Below are 23614 nucleotides of genomic sequence, written 5' to 3' on the forward strand. Positions count from 1 at the left end.
TTCATCTATTATTATTTCCTTACACGTATTTATAACTTGGCAGAAAATTCGGCACTGCCCCTGTATAATCATCACCGACGTAAGCTCCTTTTGAGCACGAGAAGCCCCTTTTGTTCTATGATGTATCAAGCTTATTGTAGGGTATTATAAGTCTACCCTTCTCATCAGCTAAAATGTAATATTCATATTTTACATGTCCTTTGTGCTTGCATTTGACAATACCAATAATTATAAGTGTTGACATACTTTTATTGCACGATGTGCACATACAAGGTTCATCGTCCATTTGGTTTCCACTAACTTTACGTTCAAGCATAAAATGCATTTGGTTGTATATAAAGCTTCATCAAACGCCGCGCTTAGTTTCTAGTTGATGTTTGAAAGATGGATTTAACTTGAGATACTCAAATACATTATGATGCTTCTGTTATTATGATGTGGCATGTCGTCACTTCTATTTTCTGAAACAGTGGGATGCTTCTGTTATTATGGCATGTCATCACTTCTAAATACCTGACAATTTGAATTATATATATATATATATATATATATATATATATATATATATATATATATATAGAACTACTATCCTATAGCTGGCTGCAGAATAACTTATTCTGTAGCCACTTTGAGTTACGATAATTACTATGTTAATTTACGAGATTTACAGTAACTCCTTACTAAGTGGTTTACTATAACGTTATGGTAAATATTCTCATGTGTTATAGTAACCCAACTATCGTAAATATGTATTGACATTATGGTAAATTAGTATATAAAATTATGGTAAATAGAGGTGGCTACAGAATAACTTATTTTGTAGCCGGCTGCTGAATAGCCTCTCCCTATATATATATATATATATATATATATATATATATATATATATATATATATATATATATATATATATATGGTCAGATTTGAATTTGAATTTTTTTTTTTTTGCTGGAAAATCTACTGTTGGGGCGGTTCAACCGCCCTTACAAATACACATAGCAGGGGCGGCTGGTGATACAGCCGCCCTTACAGAAGTCCACTACAGGGGCGGCTGATATTACCAGCCCCCCTACAAAGAGCACTGTAGGGGCGGCTGAAAACACCAGTCGTCCCTACAGAGAGCACTGCAGGGGCGGTCAGGAAACCGCCCCTACAGAGGCACCCTCTATAGGAACATCCTGGGAAGGGCGGTTGGCGCAACCGCCCCTACAGAGGCTATAGAGCTGTCCCTACAGTTAACTTCTGTAGTAGTGATAAAAAGTTATTAACTATAAAGTTGTAGATCATGTCAAGCTCTACAACTTTCATATAAAGTTTGTATTGATACGACTTCATGAAAGATTATTTTTATATGAGAAAAAGAGATACACGACACCAAACAATAAATGGTCTCCACTGCTACTTCAGCGAAACCGTCCAAGAAACCATTTTGAAATTAGTAGTCAATGAGAGTATTTTGTTTGGTCCATTCGGTATTTAAGTTCAAAGTTCGAAGTTCGAGGGAGTGTTTTAAAATCAAATAACTACTTCAGGTGATGGTGAATCGGACTTTACTCTATATAATATATGATGAGGAATCTAATAATCGTTTGATCTAATGGATGCAAACGCTGATGAGCCATCCTTAGATGAGCCTAGATGGAATCTCCTATTGCAGATTGCCTAAAATTTACCTCGTATATTTCTTTAGGAATAGTGGAGAGGGAGTTGTCCTTGTTTTAGAAGATCTCTTGATAGTACAAGTATACAGTAGGAGATGAGATAGCTAGTAGATTTTTTGCAGCATTTTATCTTCTAAAATACTATATTTTAGATATAAAGGGATTAACGTCCTGTTCGCTTGGCTGATAAGTTATGGCTGAAAGTACTATTGGCTGATTTATTGTGAGAAAAAAAATATTGTTCATTGACTGAAAAAGTATGACTTATAAGCCAAGCGACCATGACGTAGACAGAATATACGTGGAGATGCTCTAAGTGCACCAGTGACGCCAACGTACATATTTTACTTCGGTATTCAAAGAAGACAATAATGCATTCCACGTTCCAAACTGTAACAATGAAGTCATCCTTATCCGTACACAAGGTCTTAACAAATCATCGAAATATATAACTGTCTGATGCCGTTGGATTTTCTGTGTACGTGCAAATAAACAACATTATCTTGCCTTCTTTTTTTGTGGCAATGCAAGAACATAATCGCGCGCAAATAAACGACCTTCGGTTCCATCTATTCCGGTAGTTCTCTCCATGCCTGAAACAGTGAAACCTCCACAATCCACCCGATCGAAGCTCGAGTTTGAGAAGTGGCTAGCTTGAGGTGTGGGCATTTTAATTTGATGCTATTTGCTCAAGCAATTTTTACTACATTTGTCTTATCTTTATTTTATATTATTCTACTATTCTATGAATTTTACCGACACAAGGCAAGGGCGAAGCCACGTTAACGTGCACCAGGGTAAAGCAAAAATTTGTTAATACCTGTTTCAAATTTTTCATATATTTCCTTTAGAAATGTATACGCTCCTTTATATTCAATAGAGTGTGCACCAGGGTCATTTTTTAGCTGGCTTCGCCCCTGACACAAGGTAGGTTAGTCCCCACCAGTCCTCTCTATATCTGAATCCTGGCTCGCCAGTAATTCTAAGGTTTAGTAAGTTTTTTTTTTGTGTGAAATCAATCAAGAGAAATAAAGTCCCATATGACAAGTTCAATTTCTAACATTCATGTCAAAAGTTAATCCGATGGCAACTCCTAACACCTAGAGCAGTAAATATAGATGTTACTTGGTGCACTTATTAATTTAAAATTTCAGATTGGATACAATTTAGTGCACTGATTAAATAGAAATTAATAAGTTGGTTGGAGAAGTTGACTACGATGCATTCAGCACATGATTATAGCTATATAAAATCTACAATTAGTGAGATTATCTTTCCTTTTTACCTTTTTATGCCGTTGTTTCATTTGGCACGTTGGATTATAGTTATAGAAAATCTACAACTAGTGAGATTATCTTTCTTTTTTCTTAGCGCATGAACAATGATTTGAACCACAGCACTCCAAATAGCCACGCCTAAGGCCAATCTCAATGGAGTTTCATATAGTTCCATGGGCATTAAATATACTGACATGGTACCGTATCGATGAAGAGAGAGATGATGAAAGTTTCATGGGAGTAGAGAGAGTTCCATAGTGATGAAACTCTTCTGCACTGTTTCCAAAATACACTACCGGTATCCTCAAATTTGCCGAGTGTTTTTATGTTTGCCGAGTGTATTACCTCGGGCACTCGGTGAACAAGTTCTTTGCCGAGTGCTGCTCTAAAAACACCCGGCAAAAAAAACTCAGTAAAGAGTGGGTTTGCCGAGTGTAAAAAAACACTCAGCAAAGAGGGGATTTGTCCAGTGTCAAAAAAACACTCGGCAAAGAAATAAAATCTTTTTTTCTGGAAAAGAAGGAGAAGAAAAAAAATGAAAAAAAAACTTTGCCGAGTGCTCAGATCTAGAACACTCGGCAAAGAAATAAAATCTTTTTTCTGGAAAAGAAGACGAAGAAAAAAAATGAAAAAAAAACTTTGCCGAGTGCTAGATCCAGGGCACTCGGCAAACAAAAATATCTACATAACCGCCCCAGCGCCCCACCCCTCCTTCCGCACCTAGCCCCCAGCGCCCCCTCCCCTTCTTCCTCCGCACCCGGCCACCAGCGCCCCCCTCCCTTCTTCTTCCCCGACACCCGGCCCCCAGCGCCCCTCCCCTCCCTACCGTCGCCCCCCCGCCGGCCGGCAACCCTCCCCTCCCTCCCTCTCCCGGGCCGCCGCCCCTCCCCTTCTTCTCCCGTTCTTCCCTGGCGCTGCCCCTCCCCGGCCTTCTTCTTCCCCGGCGCCGTCCCTCCCCAGCTGTCTTCCCCGACGCCGCCCCTCCCCCTCCCAGATCTGGCCGGTGGAGGCCGGATCTCCCCAGTTTTCTTCCCCGGCGCCACCCCTCCCTCTCCTAGATCCGGCCCTCCCTCTCCCGGATCCAGTCGGTGGAGGCCAGTGGCGGTCGGATCTGGGCTCTGGTGGCGGCGGGCGGCGTGGCGGCGGGCTTCGTGGTGCTGGCGTGGTGGTGGTGGTGGTGCGTGGTGCGTGGGTGTGCTGGCGGTGGCGTGGTGGCGGTGTGGGTGTGCTGGCGGTGACGGCGTGGGGCGGCAGCGGGCGTGGCGGCGTGTTGGCGAATCTAGGCGCTGGTGTTAGCGGCGGCTGTGGTGGGCGGCGGCCGGTGGAGGCAATTGTTTTTTTTTATTTTTTTGCGGAAAATGTTTGCTGAGTGTCGGGTTTAGCACTTGGCAACGTCTTTGCCGAGTGCCCGACAAAAAAAAACTCGACAAAGAAAGCTTTGCCGAGGCTGTGTTTGCCGAGTGCAACACTCGGCAAAGTCTTTGCCGAGTGTTTTTTTTGCCTTCACCGTGTGCCGTGGGCACACGACAAACCTGTGCATTCCGGTAGTGATATGAGTATTTGAAAATGAGCCATGAAACTTCCACTAAGACTGGCCTAACTGCAATGGACAATAGTTATAACTTGGAGCCAGAAAAGGATTGTAATTAGTGATGCTAGAGCTAGCAAAACTTGGAGCGGTGTGTTGTGGCCTGTGGAGAGAGAAGCAGAGAGAGAGCATGCAACACCTTTTTGCAGGGAAAAATGCATGCAGCAAGCCTCTAGGGCACTACTAGTGGTGCCAGCACGCTGTGATCTTAGAAGCTAGTATCACTACCGAAAACTGGATGTTTGCTAAGTGCAAGAATGTTTGTCGAGTGTATTATATCAGGTACTCAGCAAAGAAGCTCTTTGCCGAGTGCTTTAAAAAAACCACTCGGTAAAATAATTGCACTCAGCAAAAAAGGCAAAAAACACTCGGCAAAGTTTGGCACTCAGCAAATCAGAAAAAAAAACACTCAGCAAAAGATAGGCACTCGGTAAAGAACCGCTATGTGGACAACCGTTAGCCCGTGTGTCGTCCCTTTAGTACATTTGCCGAGTGTCCGTTAGTGGAAACACTCGGTAAACAAATACACTCGGCATAGAAATATGTTTGCTGAGTGTATTTGTTTGACACTCGGCAAAGAAACAAGTTTTTTTTTCTCTTCTGACCTTGAAACTTTTTCCGCTCCACATACAACATGTGGTACTCCATGTTAAGATTTGGTATATTTTTGGACCTGTTTGCTATATTTAATTAATTTATTCTATTTCAAGGAATTTTTTGGTATAAGTCAAATTTGAACTACAAGTGATTTAAATAATAGAATAAAATAAGTGAAAAAATGATATTCATGTTATTAAGTCCATTATGAGGCCTTACCCAGGAAATGAAAAGAAATTTCGAACATCTTATTCAGGAAATACGACCACGAACGTGTGGCCGAATGGTTTTTAAATTCTAAAAAAAGCAAATGAAGTCTGAAAATCATGAGATTTGTCATGATGTGATGATATCATACGTGGAGGTTGTGGTAAAAAAATTGAGAAGGTTTCGTATAATTTGTCATGTATGATGTTTACAAACCGAAGCATCTCAGAAGAAGAATCGTAGCGTTGAGGAGGATTCAGTAAGATTTGAAGTCAAAGTGATGGTCGAATTGGGGTTTAGCTTCAAAACTTTTTGTATAGGCAATAGCGAACATAGATTATTTCAAGTGAAATTTTGGTAATTTTTTGGATCCGTTTGATAATTTTAATTTATTAAGTGCAATTATAGAACTTTAATTGATATAAATTAAATTTGAGCTATAACTACATAAAATAATGGAATAATATTCCTAGAAAAATCAAATATATATTGTTGAGTCAATTTGACAAGGTATTTTCAAAGTACATCGGAATAAATTGAGAAAAACACGGCCTGGAAAAGAAGGAGAAGAAGGAAAATGAAAAAAAAAAGTTTGCCGAGGGCCCATTATCTGGCACTCGGCAAAGCTGGCGCTTGTCGAGTGCCAAACCTAGTACACTCGGCAAACCCCCTCACTGGCCCCACACACGTACAATAGTTTTGGGTTTGAAAATGAAAAAAAACAAAATGTGTTTGTTGGGTGCTAGATCATGGGCACTCGGCAAACCTCCTGATAACCACCGTAGGCCGGCCTCACCCACACGCACATACGCACACACACACACAGCCACCGCACCACATGCACACACGCATCCAGCCGCCGCCCCTGCCTCCGGCGCACCCGCCGCCGACCTTCCGGAGCCCCGTCCTCGATGCGCCCGCCGTCGGCCTCCCGGCGCCCCGCCCCCGGCCTCCCGGAGCCCCGTCCTTGGCGCACTCGCCGCTGGCCTCCCGGCGCCTCGCCCCCGGCCGCCGCCGCCCTAGGACCCCGCTGCCCCTTGGTGCCCCTGCCCCTCGACGCCCTTGCCCCGGCAGCCCGCCCCCAGCCCCCACACACCGACACCGCCGTTTTGGCGCCCGCCGCCTCCCGCCGGCTGAAGGTACTATAAATACCAGATTGCCTCATCTGAACAAAAGGTAGAACAATTAGCTAGTGATCAACTTAGATGGCAATGAAATCTAAATAAAAAATGGAATAAGGGATGAATGCTTAGACGCTAATTGTATTACCTCCTCTTGAAAGACACTGTGCCATTTGCTTAACAAAAAGAGAGTAGAAGACCACGGCAGATGAAATTATTAGTGTTACATGTTAATCATTTCTATTTGAAATTTAGAGCAAAATTACTTTTGATCATATTTAATGTAACTCACTGTGCTGCTATCTTTAATAGATTATGTGGCCGCCGCTCCCTGCCTTGCTGCCGCCGTCTGCCGTGCCCTCCTGCCGCCCCCACCTTGGACCTGTCGTGGTTTTGCAAGGTATAAGATGTGTATGTGGTTGTCGGCCATCATGCCGTTGGTTTGGTGTGTATGTGGTTGTCGGCCATCGTACCATTGGTTTGTTGTAGGTTTTGGTTACCTCGCCGTGCAGGGGAGGTGCTACCAAAACTTACAATTGACACTAGTATGTTCGTTTGTTACAGGAGAGACTATTGCAAAGATCATTCCCCACCGTCCTCGACTCGTCACTTTGCAGGACAGCAAGGTGAGGCATCATACACCCCTCTTTCCGTATGATGTTCGTATACCACGTAACCTAGCTAGGCATCTCCCATTCGAAAGAGACATGGTTGGAAATATGTAGATCTTTGCATATCTATAACCGTATCTGTTTCAAATTATCCACGTTTTTTGGACAGCCCAAGGATGTGTAGATGGGGTTAGTTTCTATGCTCTACTCTGATCCAAGATAGAGTTTCGGCAGCATCTCCATGTTATTCTCCGGATACATAATCTCCCTGCCAGGATATGTATTTGGGGAACAACGGGGAGGTGCTGCCAAAATTCTGTCTAGGATAGGAGTAGAGCATGAAAACTAACCCCATCTGCACATCCTCGGGTGGGATTCAGACCTATCTTCACCTATTAGACCGCCATGTAGGAACCTATAGATGCAATTGACTTTTATATTACTTGCTGATATGTTAGAGGATGGATAACCATGAGTGGATGTACATGGGCCGCTCTAGTCAGGGTTCGTTCACCGATGAATGGATTGAGAAGACCGACGCTTTCTTGGAACTAGCATTTGCAAGGGTTAAAGGAGCGCGTGCCACTTGGTGCCCTGCTTCATTTGTGCAAACACACGTCGACAAACAAAGGTGGTCATGGGTAAACATCTTTGCAAGAATGGATTTACGATGGACTATACCCGGTGGATCTACCATGGTGAATTCGATCATGTGAGAGACGAGGTCATGAGACAACACATCGAGGATTATGATGCCGATGCCGGGGGTAGGAGACATGTTAAATGACTATCATGAAGCACACTTTGATGAAGGATGTAGGGAGGAGGAGCCAGAGGCAACCGCAAAGGCGTATTACTATATGTTGTCTGCGGTACAGCAACCCCTTCATGGGCATACCAAGGTTTCTTAACTAGATGCCATTGCACGTCTAATGGTTGTAAAGTCCCAATTTAGCTTGAGTCGAGAAGCCTTTGATGTTATGCTAATAGTTTTTGGTAGCCTGCTTCCGGATGGTCACATTCTGCCAAAGAGTATGTATGAGGCATAGAAACTCCTTCGTGCACTTAACATGCCATATGAGCAGATACATGCTTATCCGAATGGATGCATCTTATTTAAGATGGAGGCAGAGCGGCAGAGGATGGAGGCAGAGGGGCTGCAGATGTTTGAATATATGAGGGGTGTTTACGCTGCAATTGGTCAACCTCCGCCACCGATGGCAGTCCCTCCTCCTCAACCTGCTTCAAATACTATTTCAGGCACTATGAGTCACTTCACAACCTTATAGTCACTGTTTCTAGTTTATGCAGAATCAATCTTACAAAGATGACAATACACTAGAAACTAGAAATAAACTAGAAACTAGAAATAAATTAGAAACTAGAAACTAGAAACTAGAATGATTTATAGTTTATAAACTAGAAATAAACTAGAAACTAGAATGATTTATCTCTTCTCCTTTGTGCAGAATCAATCAGCGGCATCGAATGAGCCTCATGACACAGCATGGTCATAGTGGACACCGTGGCCTCCTCAGTGACTACTTATGATTTTATTTGCATTTGCATTTGTGGATTACTTGTGACTACTCAGTGGACACCATTGCACTCAGTGAATTTTATTTGCATTTGCGGTTGTGAATGAACCTACTTGTGATTTTAAAGTTTATTTGCATTTATGTGTTGTCGATATATCTATATGAATTGTCTGTGATGGTTATTGTGAACTATGTGTGATGCATGTAATATTTATTTGAGTGGGGTACGTTATACGTGACCAAACTATAAAAACTAAAAATATATGATCGCTTTGCCGAGTGTTACACTCGGCAAAGAGGACTTTTGCCAAGTGCCAAGGTAAAAACACTCGGTAAAGAGAACACGTGGCCAAAATATGTACATTCTGGACCAATCTTTATTGAGTGTCCGGGATTTTACACTCGACAAAGCAGCCATGTTTGCCGAGTGTTCAGGATTTGACACTCGGTAAATCAGCCATGTTTGCCGAGTGTTAGTGCCTGGACACTCGGCAAACCAGGGCCTATTTGCCGAGTGCCAGGGCTGGGGCACTCGTCAAACATGGTTGCTTTGCCGAGTGTCAAATCTCGGACACTCGGCAAACGCGCCGTGACCGTCTTCGCGCCGTCACATTACTTTTTTTTGCCGAACGTTGGTTTCAGCTCTCGGCAAAGTATTTGTCGAGTGCCCGATAAACAACACCCGGCAAAGAGACGCTTGCTGTCACTGTAGATGCCGTGTGCTGTTTGCCGAGTGTTACACTCGGTAAATTCTTTGCCGAGCATTTTTTGAGCTAGCACACGGCAAATCTACTATTCAGGTAGTGTATGGTACCAACTTCTTCTCTGGGGTACTTCGCGCTGTGGAGGACCTTATGTCGTGTTCATTTTGGGATTGTTTGGTGGACATTGATGAACTTGCTTGGGCTAGTATGCATCATCCTCATGCGTTGGTGTGAGATTGCTCATCTAAGGGATTGATATTTCAGTTAGACACACAAATGGAAAATTGAAAAATAAATAAACATTGGAATTTGAGACCTCATGAATCATGCCATGGCAAACAAATCTTGAACAAGCAAGATACATATATATATCTCTCCATCCTTTTGGTTAGCTTATAAAGGTGGAGATCCATTCCTTCTAATAAAGATTTACATGTCTCACTTGAAGGATCTAGTAGAAACTTGTAGAAAATCGACCGAAACAAACAAAACAAAAAATTATTTTGACGATCCCTAAAACTCAGAAGCAAATCTAAGTCACCAACTAAACGAAAATTAACACGATCAATGCAAGTTTAGCCACGGACGACGACATTGCCATATCAAACGAGAATAGCTGCTCCGCCGATTAGCAGGCACGCCAGGAAGCCACCCCTGAAGGCTACGGCGGACGACGGCGATGGCGGTGGCGAAGACGTCCCGTTCGTGCCAGGCGCAGGCGCGGGCGCCGGCACCGGCGACTGTGACGGCGACGCCGCGTTCTTGCCCGGAACAGGACGCGGCGGCGGCGGCGACGAGGACTTGGGACAGCGGCGGTGCGAGCAACGCGCGCGGAGCAGGTGAGGCACCGAGTGGCGGCGGCGACGACGTGGACTTGGGCAGTGGCGCTGGCGACGACGACGGCTTCGGCGGCGGCGGCGAGGAGGACGTGCCGTCGTCGCTGCCGCCGTCGCGGACGGCGAGGACGACGACGATGAGGCGCTCGCCGGCCTTGCAGCGCGCCGCATCGGGGCTGATGAAGAAGTATGGCCTGGAGGCGTGGAACACGAAGCTGGAGTCGCCGTCGTCGAGGCGGAGCGCGGGCTCCGTGGCGTTGCAGGCGTCGTAGTGGCCCTGGCTCACCACCAGCACGGCGTCCGCGCCCTTGTTGTACCTGAACACTGCAGGCGACGGCACGGCAGGCGCGGCACCATGTCAGTCGCGTCGCGATCTATCTATCTGCATGCAGGCATGCAGCAATGCGTGTAGACTGCATACAGCAGAGTAGAGAGAGACACGGAAGAGAACTCACCGAGGGTGTCGTTGATATGCATGGCAACCGGTACAAATTACCTGCGTGCCTGTGGGTAAAAACATGTTAGGGTGAGAATATGGGTATCATTTTGTACCACGGGCATAGGTGCGGATTTGATTTTGTGTCCGCGGGTAAAAAATTTTGCGGGTATAAAATACTTTACCCGTATCCGCAAACCCACGAACCTGCCTGACATGTGGGCCTGCTGATGTGAACTGTTATTTGTGAACGTGCTGTTGTGCATTGGATCTGTGATCTGTATAGGTTTGTGATCGTGAACTATGAATTTGTGATCTGACTGGCGGGCACGGGTGTGCCCGCGGGTTCAATTTCGTGCCCGTGACGGGTCGCGGACGAGGGTGCGGGCACAGGGTTTGCCTCGCCGGTGCGGGTTTGTAAACCCTCTACGCACGGATAATGTGCTCGTTGCCATCCATAGTCGTTGACCTAGAATCGGTTGCGCTCCACCCAGGCGTTGAACGGCTCGGCGGGGTTGGGCGCCCACCCAGCGCGGCCACCGACGTAGAAGCCGTGGCCGGTGGCGCAGGTCGCCGCCATGAGCACGGAGAGCAGGGCCAGAGCCGCTACTCCGGCAATCCGCCGTGCCATCCTTCTACTACTTGTACGTGCCAACAAGGTTCTTCTCTGTCCCCGGTACGCACGGGCGGAGCCACGTTGTGGCCATCCTGGGCTCCCTCCTTACCGTTGGTAATTTTTCAAAGGATAGCTATGACTCTGTGAGACTGCATGCATATTACTTGCTGCACAGTCGTATGGCTGCATGCATATTTTAAAGGAGTAGTTATTTTCTTACACTTCATTCTATAGCTGATCAACAGCCAACATGACAGCGTGAAAAAGTTACCTAGCTTCTGACGCCAATGTCTTAGCCAAAGAAACAGAGAGAAATTTTAGACAGATCTAATATGGAGCTTGATCCGGCCCCCTCTTCCTTTCAGCTCTGGCTCCGCCACTGCCGGTACGTACCAAGAACACGAACCCTATCGATCGCTCTGGCTCGTACTATATAGTGACAAAAAACGGTGCCAATAGCTAGATATCTATCGCCTAGCTAGCTAGCGTGTTGCTATACATAGTAGAGATGAACCCGGCCGGCCGGCCGGCCGGCCGGCGTCCAAATGAATCTGGGGCTGCTGTGGTGTTTTTTTTTTCTCGAAAACGTAAAAGATTTACGTATCATTGTGTTAAAGAGAAAAGTTTAAAGAAACATACAACGCGCTTCTATCGATCGTCGAAGAAGGTCGACCTAACACAGCCAAAGCTATACTATCCTAGCAAAAGACCTCATGTTTCGAGATATTAGGTAAAAGAAACAACCAATATCGGCTGCTGTGGTGTTGCCGCCGGTGTGGTGTGTTTGTGAGACTCCGTGGAGGAGGTGAGGGGTGTATTTATACACGAGAGCCGGGTGATGCTACCGTTGGGGTGCATTAGTGAGGCAGTAGCAGCAGCAGCAATTAGCTAGCTGTGACAGCAGCCGTTACTGATGGTGAGCTTTAACCAGCGCCTCAAGGAGTTACTCTCCACCATTTCCTTGACCTCCATGGCCAAGCAACCGGCTGGCATAGCTTGGCAAGGCATGACTGAGCTCGTAACGGCGCTCTGGGTTGCTTACTACATGCCGTCTAAAGCCAGCCATAGCAAACGGCAAGATATGCATCAGCTCGTTAATTTAATAATTAATATACAACAACAACGGCAGGGTATCATCACTTTCACCGCAGGCCATTATGGGCCGGAGTTCATGGCGCGCTGGGCCAGGCCGGGCTGGGCTCACCAAGTCTGATGGGCCGTCATGGCCTTTGAACCCCAGTAATAAAATGGCTCCCCTAGTCTGATGGGCTCGCCGCGGATTGACTAACCTCTTGATTTTCACGGCGGGCCTGGCCCGTTTCTGTTTATTTCTTTCGCTGGTTTTCTTCTTCTTTTTGCTGCCTGCCTGCGCTGTCGTGCCGTGCAGCCGTGCTTGTAGTAGCAGTGTGCAAGCCTGCAGCAAGGTCCTTCTACGTACAAGTGCAATCAAAACCTAGCTAGCTGTTTTTTTCCTTCCCCGATAATATAAATAAATTTGTTTCTGCATGAATGCGTACTCCGTATGCATTCTTTGTGTCAGCAGGCGGGCAGGGAGACGATGGTTTGGAATCCCCAATTCGACATTTCGACATTCTCCCTCTCCCATGCTCCTCAATTTTCTTGCTCATCTCATCTGAATAAGAAAACAGTTCGACCAATTTGTTGTTGTTGTTGTCCTAGCTTTACAGCTGCGCAGGACCAGAGCAAATTCCCTGGTGCTGTGCTGCTGACTGACGATACACTGCGCTGTTGCGACGACAAGCTCGGGCAGTCGTCGCTCATCAAGGCTTAACTGTTGGCGCTCAGAAAGCCAACTCAATGCAGGCGCATGCATTCATGGCCTCCTGCTGGATCCACTGCTACCGCACTTAGCTCCTGTTTAGTTTCCTCCCAAAACCCTAAATTTTTTAAGATTCCCTGTCACATCGAATACGAAAACGCATGCATGAAGCATTAAATATAAATAAAAAATAAAAGTAATTACACAGTTTAGACGAAATCCATGAGACGAATCTTTTAAGCCTAATTAGACTATGATTGGACACTAATTGCCAAATAACAACGAAAACGCTACGGTGCTCATTTTGCCAAAATTTTCGGATCTAAACTGGGCCTTACTACTAGGGCTTACTACTGTAATCGAGGGTTGCAAACACCAAGAAAGCAACCTGCAAGCCTCGCAGCGAAGGTAAAGGTTTTTTTTTCTGAATTACAGGACACCGACCTTCGCTGTAGACGGGAATGTCGCCTACCACTGAAAGCACAACGCCGTTAAATCCTAAAATAAATTCTGAAAAATTCGAACACCCATGCCAAGTCAAGTACTATCTGGATGGTAGATTTCACCGCAAGGAACCTAACAAACTGAGCTAGCACCGAGGGTTTTTATCTTCGTGAGCTATCTATGGAGTATTTGCAGCTAAGCTAACTTGCCTTGTTTGCTTCGCTGATAAGCCATGGCTGAAAATACCATTGGCTGATTTATTGTGAGAGAAAAATACTATTCGTCGAATGAAAAAGTAATGCTTGTAATCAAGCAGGATGGATGTGCAGTTGTGCACAAGAGAAGGGAGCGGGGAGGCTGGGGCAGCACCAGCAAAGCAGCTTGCACCGTTGCACGCAAGAAGAGCGATGTATGGGTGGGTGGTAGGTGGAGAGGTAAATGAATGAATGAACAATGGACGGAGGAGCAGTAGTTACTACATGGTGTGACTTGTGCGGTTGTGCCGGAGGAGGACGAGGACTGAAGGTGGATGGTGGATCTCGCTGCACTGACGCCGCGCGGCCAAGTTGCATTGGCTACGGCTACCCTCTTTGCAGCTAGCATCGTGCAGTGCTGCGGAACACCCCCCCCCCCCCCCCCCCCCCCCCCTCTCTCGCCCTCTCTATCTCGCTCACACTGCATGCACCCAAGCAATAGGGAAAGGACGACGATGCCATTGCCAGCCTGTTCGACAGCTCGTATTTGGCTACTTATCCGTCAACGAACAGTATTTTTTTCTCATAACAAATTAGCCAGCAGTACTTTCAGTCATAGCTTATAAGCCAATCCAGCCGAAACAAACTGTCAAGCAGCAAGGGGCGACAACACCTCCGTCGCCAGCTACCGCCTGTCTGAAAATCCCAACCCCTTTTAATCCTGGCATGCTTGCATTGGGTGAGCTGGTGACTATTACTGGCTAGTATTTGGGTGCTGAATGCCTTTTTGTGCAATGCAATTGTGCTGTGCTGTGCTTGTGCATGCATGGGGCATATCATACATGCAGTAATAGGTTGGGCCGGGGATGGAGGTAATGGCGCGCGGAGCAAAGGACCGTGCTGCCGTGCAGGGCGGACACGGAAGCATGCATGTGACGGTCACATGACAAATTCGTGGTCGAGGCCTCGTCTCGAGGGATCCTTGATCTCGATCGGATACCGCGTGCCACTTCAATTCGCTTCTTCTCTCCTCTCAACTGTAACGCCAGGGCCAGGCTGTGCCTTCAGTTTGTCAGATTAGTCACCGGTGAGATTTTAGGCCATGTTTAGTTTCTCCCAATTCCAGAATTTGACACTATGTAAAAAGAAGATTTCCCATCATATCAAACTTGTGGTACATGTATGGAGTACTAAATGTTGACGAAATTTAAAACTAATTGCACAGTTTGGTTGTACTTTGCGAGACGAACGTTTTGAGCCTAATTAGTCAACGATTGGACAATTATTACCAAATAAAAACAAAATGATACTGTAGCTACAGTATCGCCTGAAATTTAGCGGCGCCGATTCGGTGCGTGAACTAAACCACTACAGGAAAACGCCTCTTTGCCGACTGCTTGCCCCGGTCGGCAAAGGCTTTGCCGACCGCAAAGCCACGTGGCAGTCGGCAAAGAGCAGTCGGCAAAGCCTGGGTCGGCAAAGGCGGATTTGCCGACTGCCACGTGGCACACAGTCGGCAAATCCTTTGCCAACTGCCACGCCAGCAGTCGGCATAGCCACGTGGCGCCGTCAGCACTGACGGCAGGCTTTGCCGACTGCTGTTTCCTCGGCAGTCGGCAACGATTTTTTTTTTCAGAAATTGTTTGCCGACTGGCCGCCAGCTCGGCAGTCGACAAAGAAAGAAAATTTTTTTTTTTGAAATGTTCTTTGCCGACTGCTTTCGGAGTTGCAGTCGGCAAAGGTTTGACCTCTTTGCCGACTGCCTCCCATTGCAGTCGGCAAAGACTCTGTCCTGGGGTTTTTTTTGCCCAGCTTTGCCGACTGTAAACAGTCGGCAAAGCTGGAATTTTTTTTTTTTTTGCTTTTGTTTTCTGTTTTCTCGCATCAAAACCCTGCAAAATCACAAATTATAATCCAATTTCACCAGAAGCACCGGTAGCACCATTTATATCACAATTTCATCACATTTGTCGCCAACATCACCACATATATCACAATAACGCACAACATCACATATATCTCACATATATGTCACAATAACAACCACACAAGTGCATTACAACCATCACATGAAGTCCAACACGTCGAACACCACAAGTCGACGTCCATCACACGAAGTTCAACATAACAAGTCTAGGTCCATAACGAAGAAAAGAAATACATGACAACAACTTCGACGATACGGTGGATACATGATAACAGAATCGACAAGTACCTAGCTCGTCGCGCCGTCCCCGGTCTCGTCGTCCGCTCCACCCCCAGAGCCCCCAGGGTTTGCCCACGGAAACCCCCTTGGACCAAATTGAGGCGCCTGCGCGTACTGCCACCCTCCGCGCACCGGCGGCCACGAGTACGTCGGAGGAGGGCCACGCGGAGGTGGATACGGTGGATAGGGTGCAGGTGGTGGATACGACATCATCTGATGGCCGGGACCTCCAGGAGACGGGTTCGAACCCGTCGACTGTACCTGCACAAGTTAAACGCCAAGTGATGTCATTAGTATCTACAGCATGGACGCACAAGTTAAAGCAAGAGTCAATATACTCACCGGGGTCCCTCCAGGAGCGACAAGAGCAGGCACAGGAAAAAACTCTGAAGGAGGAGGCGGTGGAGCGAACATTGGAAGAGGAGGCGGTGTAGACGCCCCGGGCGTCTGCATGGACTGGAAGAAGCTGGCCATGTTCTGCATCTGAGTGTTGTAGTGCTGCTGCAGGCTTTGCTGGTAAGCCATCTGTTGCGCCATCATCTGCGCGTGCAACGTGGCGATCCTCTCCTCCATCTTGGCCTCCATCTGGGCCTGCAATATTACATCCGCAGTGTTGATTGTATGTACAGGTGCGAAACGAGTGAACGACGAACGAAACGGCACTTACCTGTGACGCTGACTGCCGCCGGGGCGCTACGGGGATGTCGCTGGAGCTCGTGGGCGTGGATCGAACCTGGGTCAGCGTAGGAACCTGAGACGGGTCGAGGGCGCTGTGGGCCATGTAGTAGCGGCCGTGCTGCTTCCCTGGTCCCAACCTCTGCAGGAGGTCTGTGTCCAGGGGCTCGGCGGTGGGGTCGAACGTCTCCCCGTAGCGCTGGCGAGCCGCGACGGTGTACTCGGTGGCCTTCTCGTAGGCGGTGGGGTTGGTGTACGCATCGGGCCCGTCCTCCGGGTTGTAGACGTTGTTCGGATCCGTCGCCTTGCCCTTGTGAGAGAGGAGGTACGCGGTGTACTCGTTGATTTCCTGCCCACCGTGCGTCTGCGTCTGCATTGAAAACACAACATGGTTACAAGTATTGACAATTGAGCGCAAGGATTAAGACATGAACGGACGCATACCCATCTTGTCGCGAACTGGGGGAGGGGCTGATTCCCTTGGTGGTGTGACACCCCTCGCATCTGCGCGCGGCGGCCCTGACGGTCGGCGCGCCTCGCGTACGCCTCATCCGTGCGCCACATGCGCACAATCTCCGTCCAGCATTCCCTGTGGTTGTCGCACCACGACGGACACACCTGCATGACATCAAGTATTTGACATGCGAGAAGATTAGTGTAATGTTTCACTGAAGGAATCTGAACGAATGTTGTCATACTTAATTACCTGCTCGTATTGCGCTTGGGTGAGGTCGGCCTCCCTCGAGTTCATTCTCTGGCGGATTTGGGGCTTCTTGATGTTCTCTCCAAGCACGTTGGCGTGGAAGTCGCGGATGGCCTGTATGCGCGCCTCATGGTACAGGTCCTTGAGACGATCTTTGCAGACCGCCTCCTGCACTCGCGCCGCCTGGGCTGCTTTACCCTCCTCGCACGTGAAGAAGTCCTGCACACAGACACATCATGTAGCATTTCCTTTTTGCAAGAAGTCCGACGAATGCGTACTATTTAGCAATGCGGTGCGATGAAAGACTCACCCAAAACTCCCTCTTTATCTTTGCCGCGATGGTCTCGCCACCCTCCTCGACGAGGTAGAAGTGGGACCACTTGGTGGGCACCTTCATCTCGCCGTTGACCGTTGACAAGGCCAGGGTAGTACTCCTTAATCAGGAGGCCCTGGATGCCATTGATATGGCGTGCTTGACCTGCTCCACTCACAATCTTCCAGGAACTGCACGAGTCATTAAGAACAATTATTAGTCTTCAGTTCGATTTTTGACATGTCATATGAACAAGTAGTGAAATCAATAATGGTTACTTACGTCTGGCCCACGGGTGTGATCACCGGGCGCTGGTGGAATTGCGGCCGCACCCTAGGAAGCTGCGTGGGCCCGCGCGAGTACACCTTGGCCACGCCTGACGAAGTCGAAGCCGTCTCGCCTGGTGTAGGCGCGTCGTCGCCGTCGTCGTCGTCATCGTCGTCGTCGTCGTCGTCGTCGCCGCCGCGCTCGTCGTCAACGCGACGTCGTCCCCCCTTGCGAGGACGAGAACGGCAGCCTCCTGGTCGCCTGGCGACGTCCGCTGGGGGGCTGGGACCCCCTACTAGACGACCCGCACACCAACACCTCCTCCTCCTCCTCCTCGTCGTCGGTGGTCTCCTGCGGGGGGGACCTGGTACGCCGAGCGTACTGCTCGATGCGGCCGCTGCCGCCGTCCGCCTGGCATTTTGTCGAGTGCCTGCAATGACAAAGAACAAAACTGTTAGCATAAATAAATGACAAGTACTTGTAAAGGAACATAATAATAACAATATAGTATTACATGGCCTCGTAATTATCTCCGTGAACGGCAATATCTCGGGCGTGGAGTCGTCATCTCTATCACTATCGTCGTCATCGCTATCAATATTGTCGAGCTCCCTTAAGTCATCACTGTCATCATCATCCTCATTGTCTCCATAGTCATCATCATGTACCTCCTCCTGGACAACTCCATCGCGCTGCATCTGCCATCGCTCAAGCATTCTTAAGTCCCTGGCATCCTGCACCTCCTCACCCTCGTCCTCATCGATTTCGTTGTCTACTTCCATGCCCATGAGCGAACCAATGTCGATCTCCAAGGTACCTTCTAGCCCTCAGGTTGATAGAACTCATCGGTGCTTGGGTCAAAGTTTGTAATCGTCGTCGTTTGGGAGAGGCGCTTTGCCACGCGGCGACACCAAATGCACAAGGCTCCACCCCGCAAGCTTCTCGTCTTTTTGGCACGCCCATGGGAGGTAATAACTTGCGTGGCGTCTCGGTTGGCCACAATGTAGACATCGTCTCCTTTATAGCTGGAGTCCTGTCGAATCTCGACTTGACCTATCGTAAGGTCTTTCCTCGTGATATCAGGATCGAACCAATGGCATTTGAATACCACCGGCGCTAAAGTCCCGGCACCCTTAAAGTTGAGCTCGTATATCTCTTCGACTATGCCGTAGTAGTCCTTCCCATCCGTGCCGGGCGTACGAACTCCGCAGCACATGGTTTTTAGGTTGGGTCAACTCTCCTCGTAGCTTCTCGTGCGAAAGCGATAGCCATTCACATCATAAACGGTGAATGACTTCACCCTACGGGAGAAGCCACGGCCCACCTGTTTCAATTCATCGCTCATTTCTGCATCCGTTCGGGCCTGCAAGGGTAGGAGATCGTTACATAACTCGCTCCGAGGAGCAAAGTGGAATCACAAAGTCAGAAAGAGGTTAGTTGGTTGGTACCTTTGTACAGAACCAGGAGATGAAATCGGGCACACCGTGTCTAAGAAGATTGTCTTCTTCTTGCTCGGTAGGAGCCCTATTGCCTCTCCAGTATTGACTAATAAATTCCCTGAAAGAAGGAAGAAACTAGAGGGTCAGACCATGATAGATGGAGGATAGTGACGGCGTAGGTAACAAGCTCATTGAGAACTTACTTCTGATAAGGAATCACTTCATCAAGGTTGATCAACAATGTGAACATGATAGTCTGCCACTCCTGATGGTTCAACTGCTTGTTGGTACCTGCGCTTCCACTCCCGAGATCCCCTTGGAAAAGGCTGAGTATCGATGAGTTCTCGTCAACGTTGTAACGAGGGGTTGGATTGTGCATGCTGGGAAGCTTCTCAGTATAGTACGCCTGTGTGAAGGTCGACACCTCCTCTAGAACGGAGGCCTCTCCACGGAAGCCTCAATCTTGGCTTTATTTCTACAATTTTTTCCGAAGAAGCTTTAGACACCTCTCGATTGGATAGCACCAACGGGCCTGCACGGGACCCCCCCAACCGGCTCGCGCGGTAGTGCAAGATCAGATGCTGCATGGACAGAAAGAAGCCGGGTGGAAATATCATCTCCAACTTGTAGAGCAACAGAGGTGCAGCCTTCTCCAGTTCAACACAAACATCTCGAGACAACTCCTTGGCACCAAGCTGGCGGAAGAAGAAGCTCAACTCTGCCAGGACGCGCCACACATGCTCTGGGAGGTATCCCCGGGTCATCGCAGGAAGGATCCGCTCAATCCATATGTGAAAGTCATGGCTCTTCATCCCTAAGACTTTCATAGTCTGCAAGTTCACACCCCTGCTCAGATTCGCCGCATACCCATCGGGGAACTTTAACGTCTTGATCCACTGCAGAACTTCCTTCCTATCTGCCCTTTTCAGGATGTAATCGGCCGGCCCCCTTTTCCATTTCCTGCCGGGCGCAGGGGTCTTCATCACCAGGTTTGGTCTATCACAGATCATCTCCAGGTCCAGTCTAGCCTTGACGTTGTCCTTCGACTTTTTGCCAACGTCCATGAGTGTTGCCCAGAGTGCCTCGGCCACATTCTTTTTCTGTGTGCATTACATCGATGTTGTGTGGAAGAAGAAGGTCCTTGAAGTAGGGGAGCCTAGTCAAGCGCCGATATATGAGTCCACATGTGGTCCCGAGCATATCCCTTAAACCCACCTGTTTCCTCAGGTTCGAGAGCCTGTATGTCGGCAAGGACGGCGGCAGGGCTCTTAACCTGCGGAATGGGGCCGGTTGTGACTTGAACGCCTTTCGTGAAGTGCTTTACATCTAGCCTGAATTCATGGTTCTCAGGCAGGAAGGAAGGAATTGGCGATGCTTGTCGAAAAGAAGAAAACTTGCCGCCCTTGGCCAGCCAGGTGAACATCACATCTGCCTGCATGTCGGGCAAGGGAACTTCCCGTGAACACACCACCCGCTGAATAAGCCATACGCCAGGAAGTCATGCATTGAATACTGGTACCACACATGCATTCTAAAGTTCCTCTTCGTAGCCCGGTCGTACGTGAGTACCCCCTCTTCACAAGCAAGTTCCAATTCATCCCACACCGGCTGCATGAACACACCCCTATTGTCGCCCGGGTGTCCAGGTATTATCAGCGTCAAGAGCACGTTCTTAGGTTCAAACATGAAGCCGGGGGGGGGAGATTGAGGGGGATCACAAACACGGGCCAGCAGTGTACGGGGCCGCCATCATTCCAAACGGGTTGAAACCCATCTGTTGCCAGCGCTACGCGTACATTCCGAGCCTCCATAGCCTTGACAGGATTCATGTTATCGAAGTGCTTCCATGCATCACCGTCCGCGGGGTGTACCATCTTGTCAGGATGGTATCTTTTGCATTCTTGTGCACGTCATCTGTTTCGCAGACTCCTCCGTCATATACAGCCGTTGCAGCCTCGGTACGAAAGGAAGGTGCGTACGACCTTCTCGGGGACCTTTGACTGGTTTCATGCTTGCATCAGAGCCTTTCTACCAACACCTAGAGGCATCGCACTCTCGGAAGGTTTTTGCTTCCTCGAGGTCCCCCATGAACAGGACGCACCCCTTCGGACAAGCATGGATCCCCTCATACGGCATCTTAAGTGCACGAAGGAAGCTTGTGTAGCGTAGGTGTTCGTCGGCAGGACATGATCTGCCGGAAGCAGTCCCCAACAATGCTCAACACGAGATCGAAGCCGTTTCGACTAATGCACAGCTGCAGACTTCACCCTATCAGGAGTGAGTACGGCATCCAGTTGCGTAAGCTTTGTTTTCTATGAGGGGCTTCTGTGCCGACTCCATCATGTGTAGAAGGCCTTCGCGGTTTCCTCCGGATCTTCCTCCCACATCCATTCCTTCGCCCAAACCGGTGCTTTGTGGAAGTCTGTATCATGTCTGCCAATCCGGCATCGCCATCATACTCTCGAGGAGGGTCGCACCACCTCGTCCCTAATAGGATGGTATTCACCATGGTGGCGCCAACGGGTATAGTTTGGAACGAACCCGGCTTGAACAGATCTCTCAACACCTGAGCCTTTACTTTCTTCTTCTTGTTCCTGCACTCGCTGCAGGGACACGGCATCCGAATCGCCCCTTTAGCAGCTGGGCCAAATGCATGCTCCAGGAACTCAGTCGTCCCCTGATCCATTCGTGGCTCTTACTTGCGAAGCCCGAAGGTACATCCACTCACGGTCACCCTGCTCTTGTCATGCGGCAATGTTAACATGTGATAAAACCAGCAAGTGCATCTACAACGCGCTCCTACCATCTAATAGGTGAAGGATAGGTCCTAATCCCACCCGAGCATGCGCAGACGAGGTTAGCTTCCATGCTCCGCTCCCGTCCGAGACAGAATTTCGGCAGCACCTCCCCGCTGTTCTCCTGATACACGTGCTCGGCGGGGAGAGTGTGTATCCAGGAGAACAACGGGGAGGTCCTGCCGAAACTCCGACTCGGACGGGAGCGGAACATGGGAGCTAACCTCGTCTGCGCATCCTCGGGCTGTCCAAATAACGTGGACAATCCGAAACGGATACGGTTATACATATGCGAAGAACGCATACTTCCAACCGTATCCGTTTCGGACGGGAGACGCCTAACTGGGTAACGCGACCTACGACTACATGTGGCGGAAAGAGGGGTCATACCGCAGGTGCCGGTGAAGAAAGGCTAGCGGGGCAGTGCCGAGTCGTGCTCCTCCGGCTAGCCTCCAATGGGAGCCCTCCTGAAAAAGAAAAACAATTAGTGAGAACGAAAAATTTCGGCAGCACCTCCCCTGTACGGGAAGGTTACCAAACCTGCAAGAAAAGACGGCACGATGGCCGACAAACACATATACATGTCAGGCACGATGGCCGACAACCACAAATGTATTTCCAATCCATGCAGAAGAATATAAGCAGGTATTAATAAAGTAAACTACTACTACTAGTAGTACTACTACCTCGTCGTCACGGACGGCGTCAGGCGCGTGGAGCAGAGGCGCGCGCGAGGACGGCGAGGCGAGGACGGCGCGGCGAGGCGAGGACGGCGAGGCGAGGACAGCGCGGCGTGGCGGTGTGGGTGTGCTGGCGGTGACGGCGTGGGGCGGCAGCGGGCGTGGCGGCGTGTTGGCGAATCTAGGCGCTGGTGTTAGCGGCGGCTGTGGTGGGCGGCGGCCGGTGGAGGCAATTGTTTTTTTTTATTTTTTTGCGGAAAATGTTTGCTGAGTGTCGGGTTTAGCACTTGGCAACGTCTTTGCCGAGTGCCCGACAAAAAAAAACTCGACAAAGAAAGCTTTGCCGAGGCTGTGTTTGCCGAGTGCAACACTCGGCAAAGTCTTTGCCGAGTGTTTTTTTTGCCTTCACCGTGTGCCGTGGGCACACGACAAACCTGTGCATTCCGGTAGTGATATGAGTATTTGAAAATGAGCCATGAAACTTCCACTAAGACTGGCCTAACTGCAATGGACAATAGTTATAACTTGGAGCCAGAAAAGGATTGTAATTAGTGATGCTAGAGCTAGCAAAACTTGGAGCGGTGTGTTGTGGCCTGTGGAGAGAGAAGCAGAGAGAGAGCATGCAACACCTTTTTGCAGGGAAAAATGCATGCAGCAAGCCTCTAGGGCACTACTAGTGGTGCCAGCACGCTGTGATCTTAGAAGCTAGTATCACTACCGAAAACTGGATGTTTGCTAAGTGCAAGAATGTTTGTCGAGTGTATTATATCAGGTACTCAGCAAAGAAGCTCTTTGCCGAGTGCTTTAAAAAAACCACTCGGTAAAATAATTGCACTCAGCAAAAAAGGCAAAAAAACACTCGGCAAAGTTTGGCACTCAGCAAATCAGAAAAAAAAACACTCAGCAAAAGATAGGCACTCGGTAAA

General features: G+C 48.5%; 2 protein-coding genes and 1 pseudogene across 2 annotated transcripts; all 3 read right to left on the minus strand.

Moving 5' to 3' along the window:
- Positions 1 to 9906: 9906 nt before the first annotated feature.
- On the minus strand, positions 9907 to 11207 carry LOC136460114 (early nodulin-like protein 18; annotated as a pseudogene).
- A 4465-nt stretch (positions 11208 to 15672) lies between these two features.
- Positions 15673 to 16554, minus strand: LOC136457425 (extensin-like). Its single transcript, XM_066457452.1, has 3 exons — positions 16484 to 16554; positions 16159 to 16407; positions 15673 to 16077 (listed from the first exon to the last, which is right to left on the minus strand). The coding sequence occupies exons 2-3, from the start codon at positions 16399 to 16401 to the stop codon at positions 15826 to 15828; spliced, it is 495 nt and encodes a 164-aa protein (XP_066313549.1). The 5' UTR covers positions 16402 to 16407; positions 16484 to 16554; the 3' UTR covers positions 15673 to 15825.
- A 1427-nt stretch (positions 16555 to 17981) lies between these two features.
- LOC136460115 (uncharacterized) lies at positions 17982 to 18562 on the minus strand. Its single transcript, XM_066459943.1, has 2 exons — positions 18315 to 18562; positions 17982 to 18204 (listed from the first exon to the last, which is right to left on the minus strand). The coding sequence occupies exons 1-2, from the start codon at positions 18560 to 18562 to the stop codon at positions 17982 to 17984; spliced, it is 471 nt and encodes a 156-aa protein (XP_066316040.1).
- Positions 18563 to 23614: the final 5052 nt, after the last annotated feature.

The sequence above is a fragment of the Miscanthus floridulus genome, chromosome 6, assembly GCF_019320115.1.
Source record: "Miscanthus floridulus cultivar M001 chromosome 6, ASM1932011v1, whole genome shotgun sequence".
NCBI lineage: Eukaryota > Viridiplantae > Streptophyta > Magnoliopsida > Poales > Poaceae > Miscanthus > Miscanthus floridulus.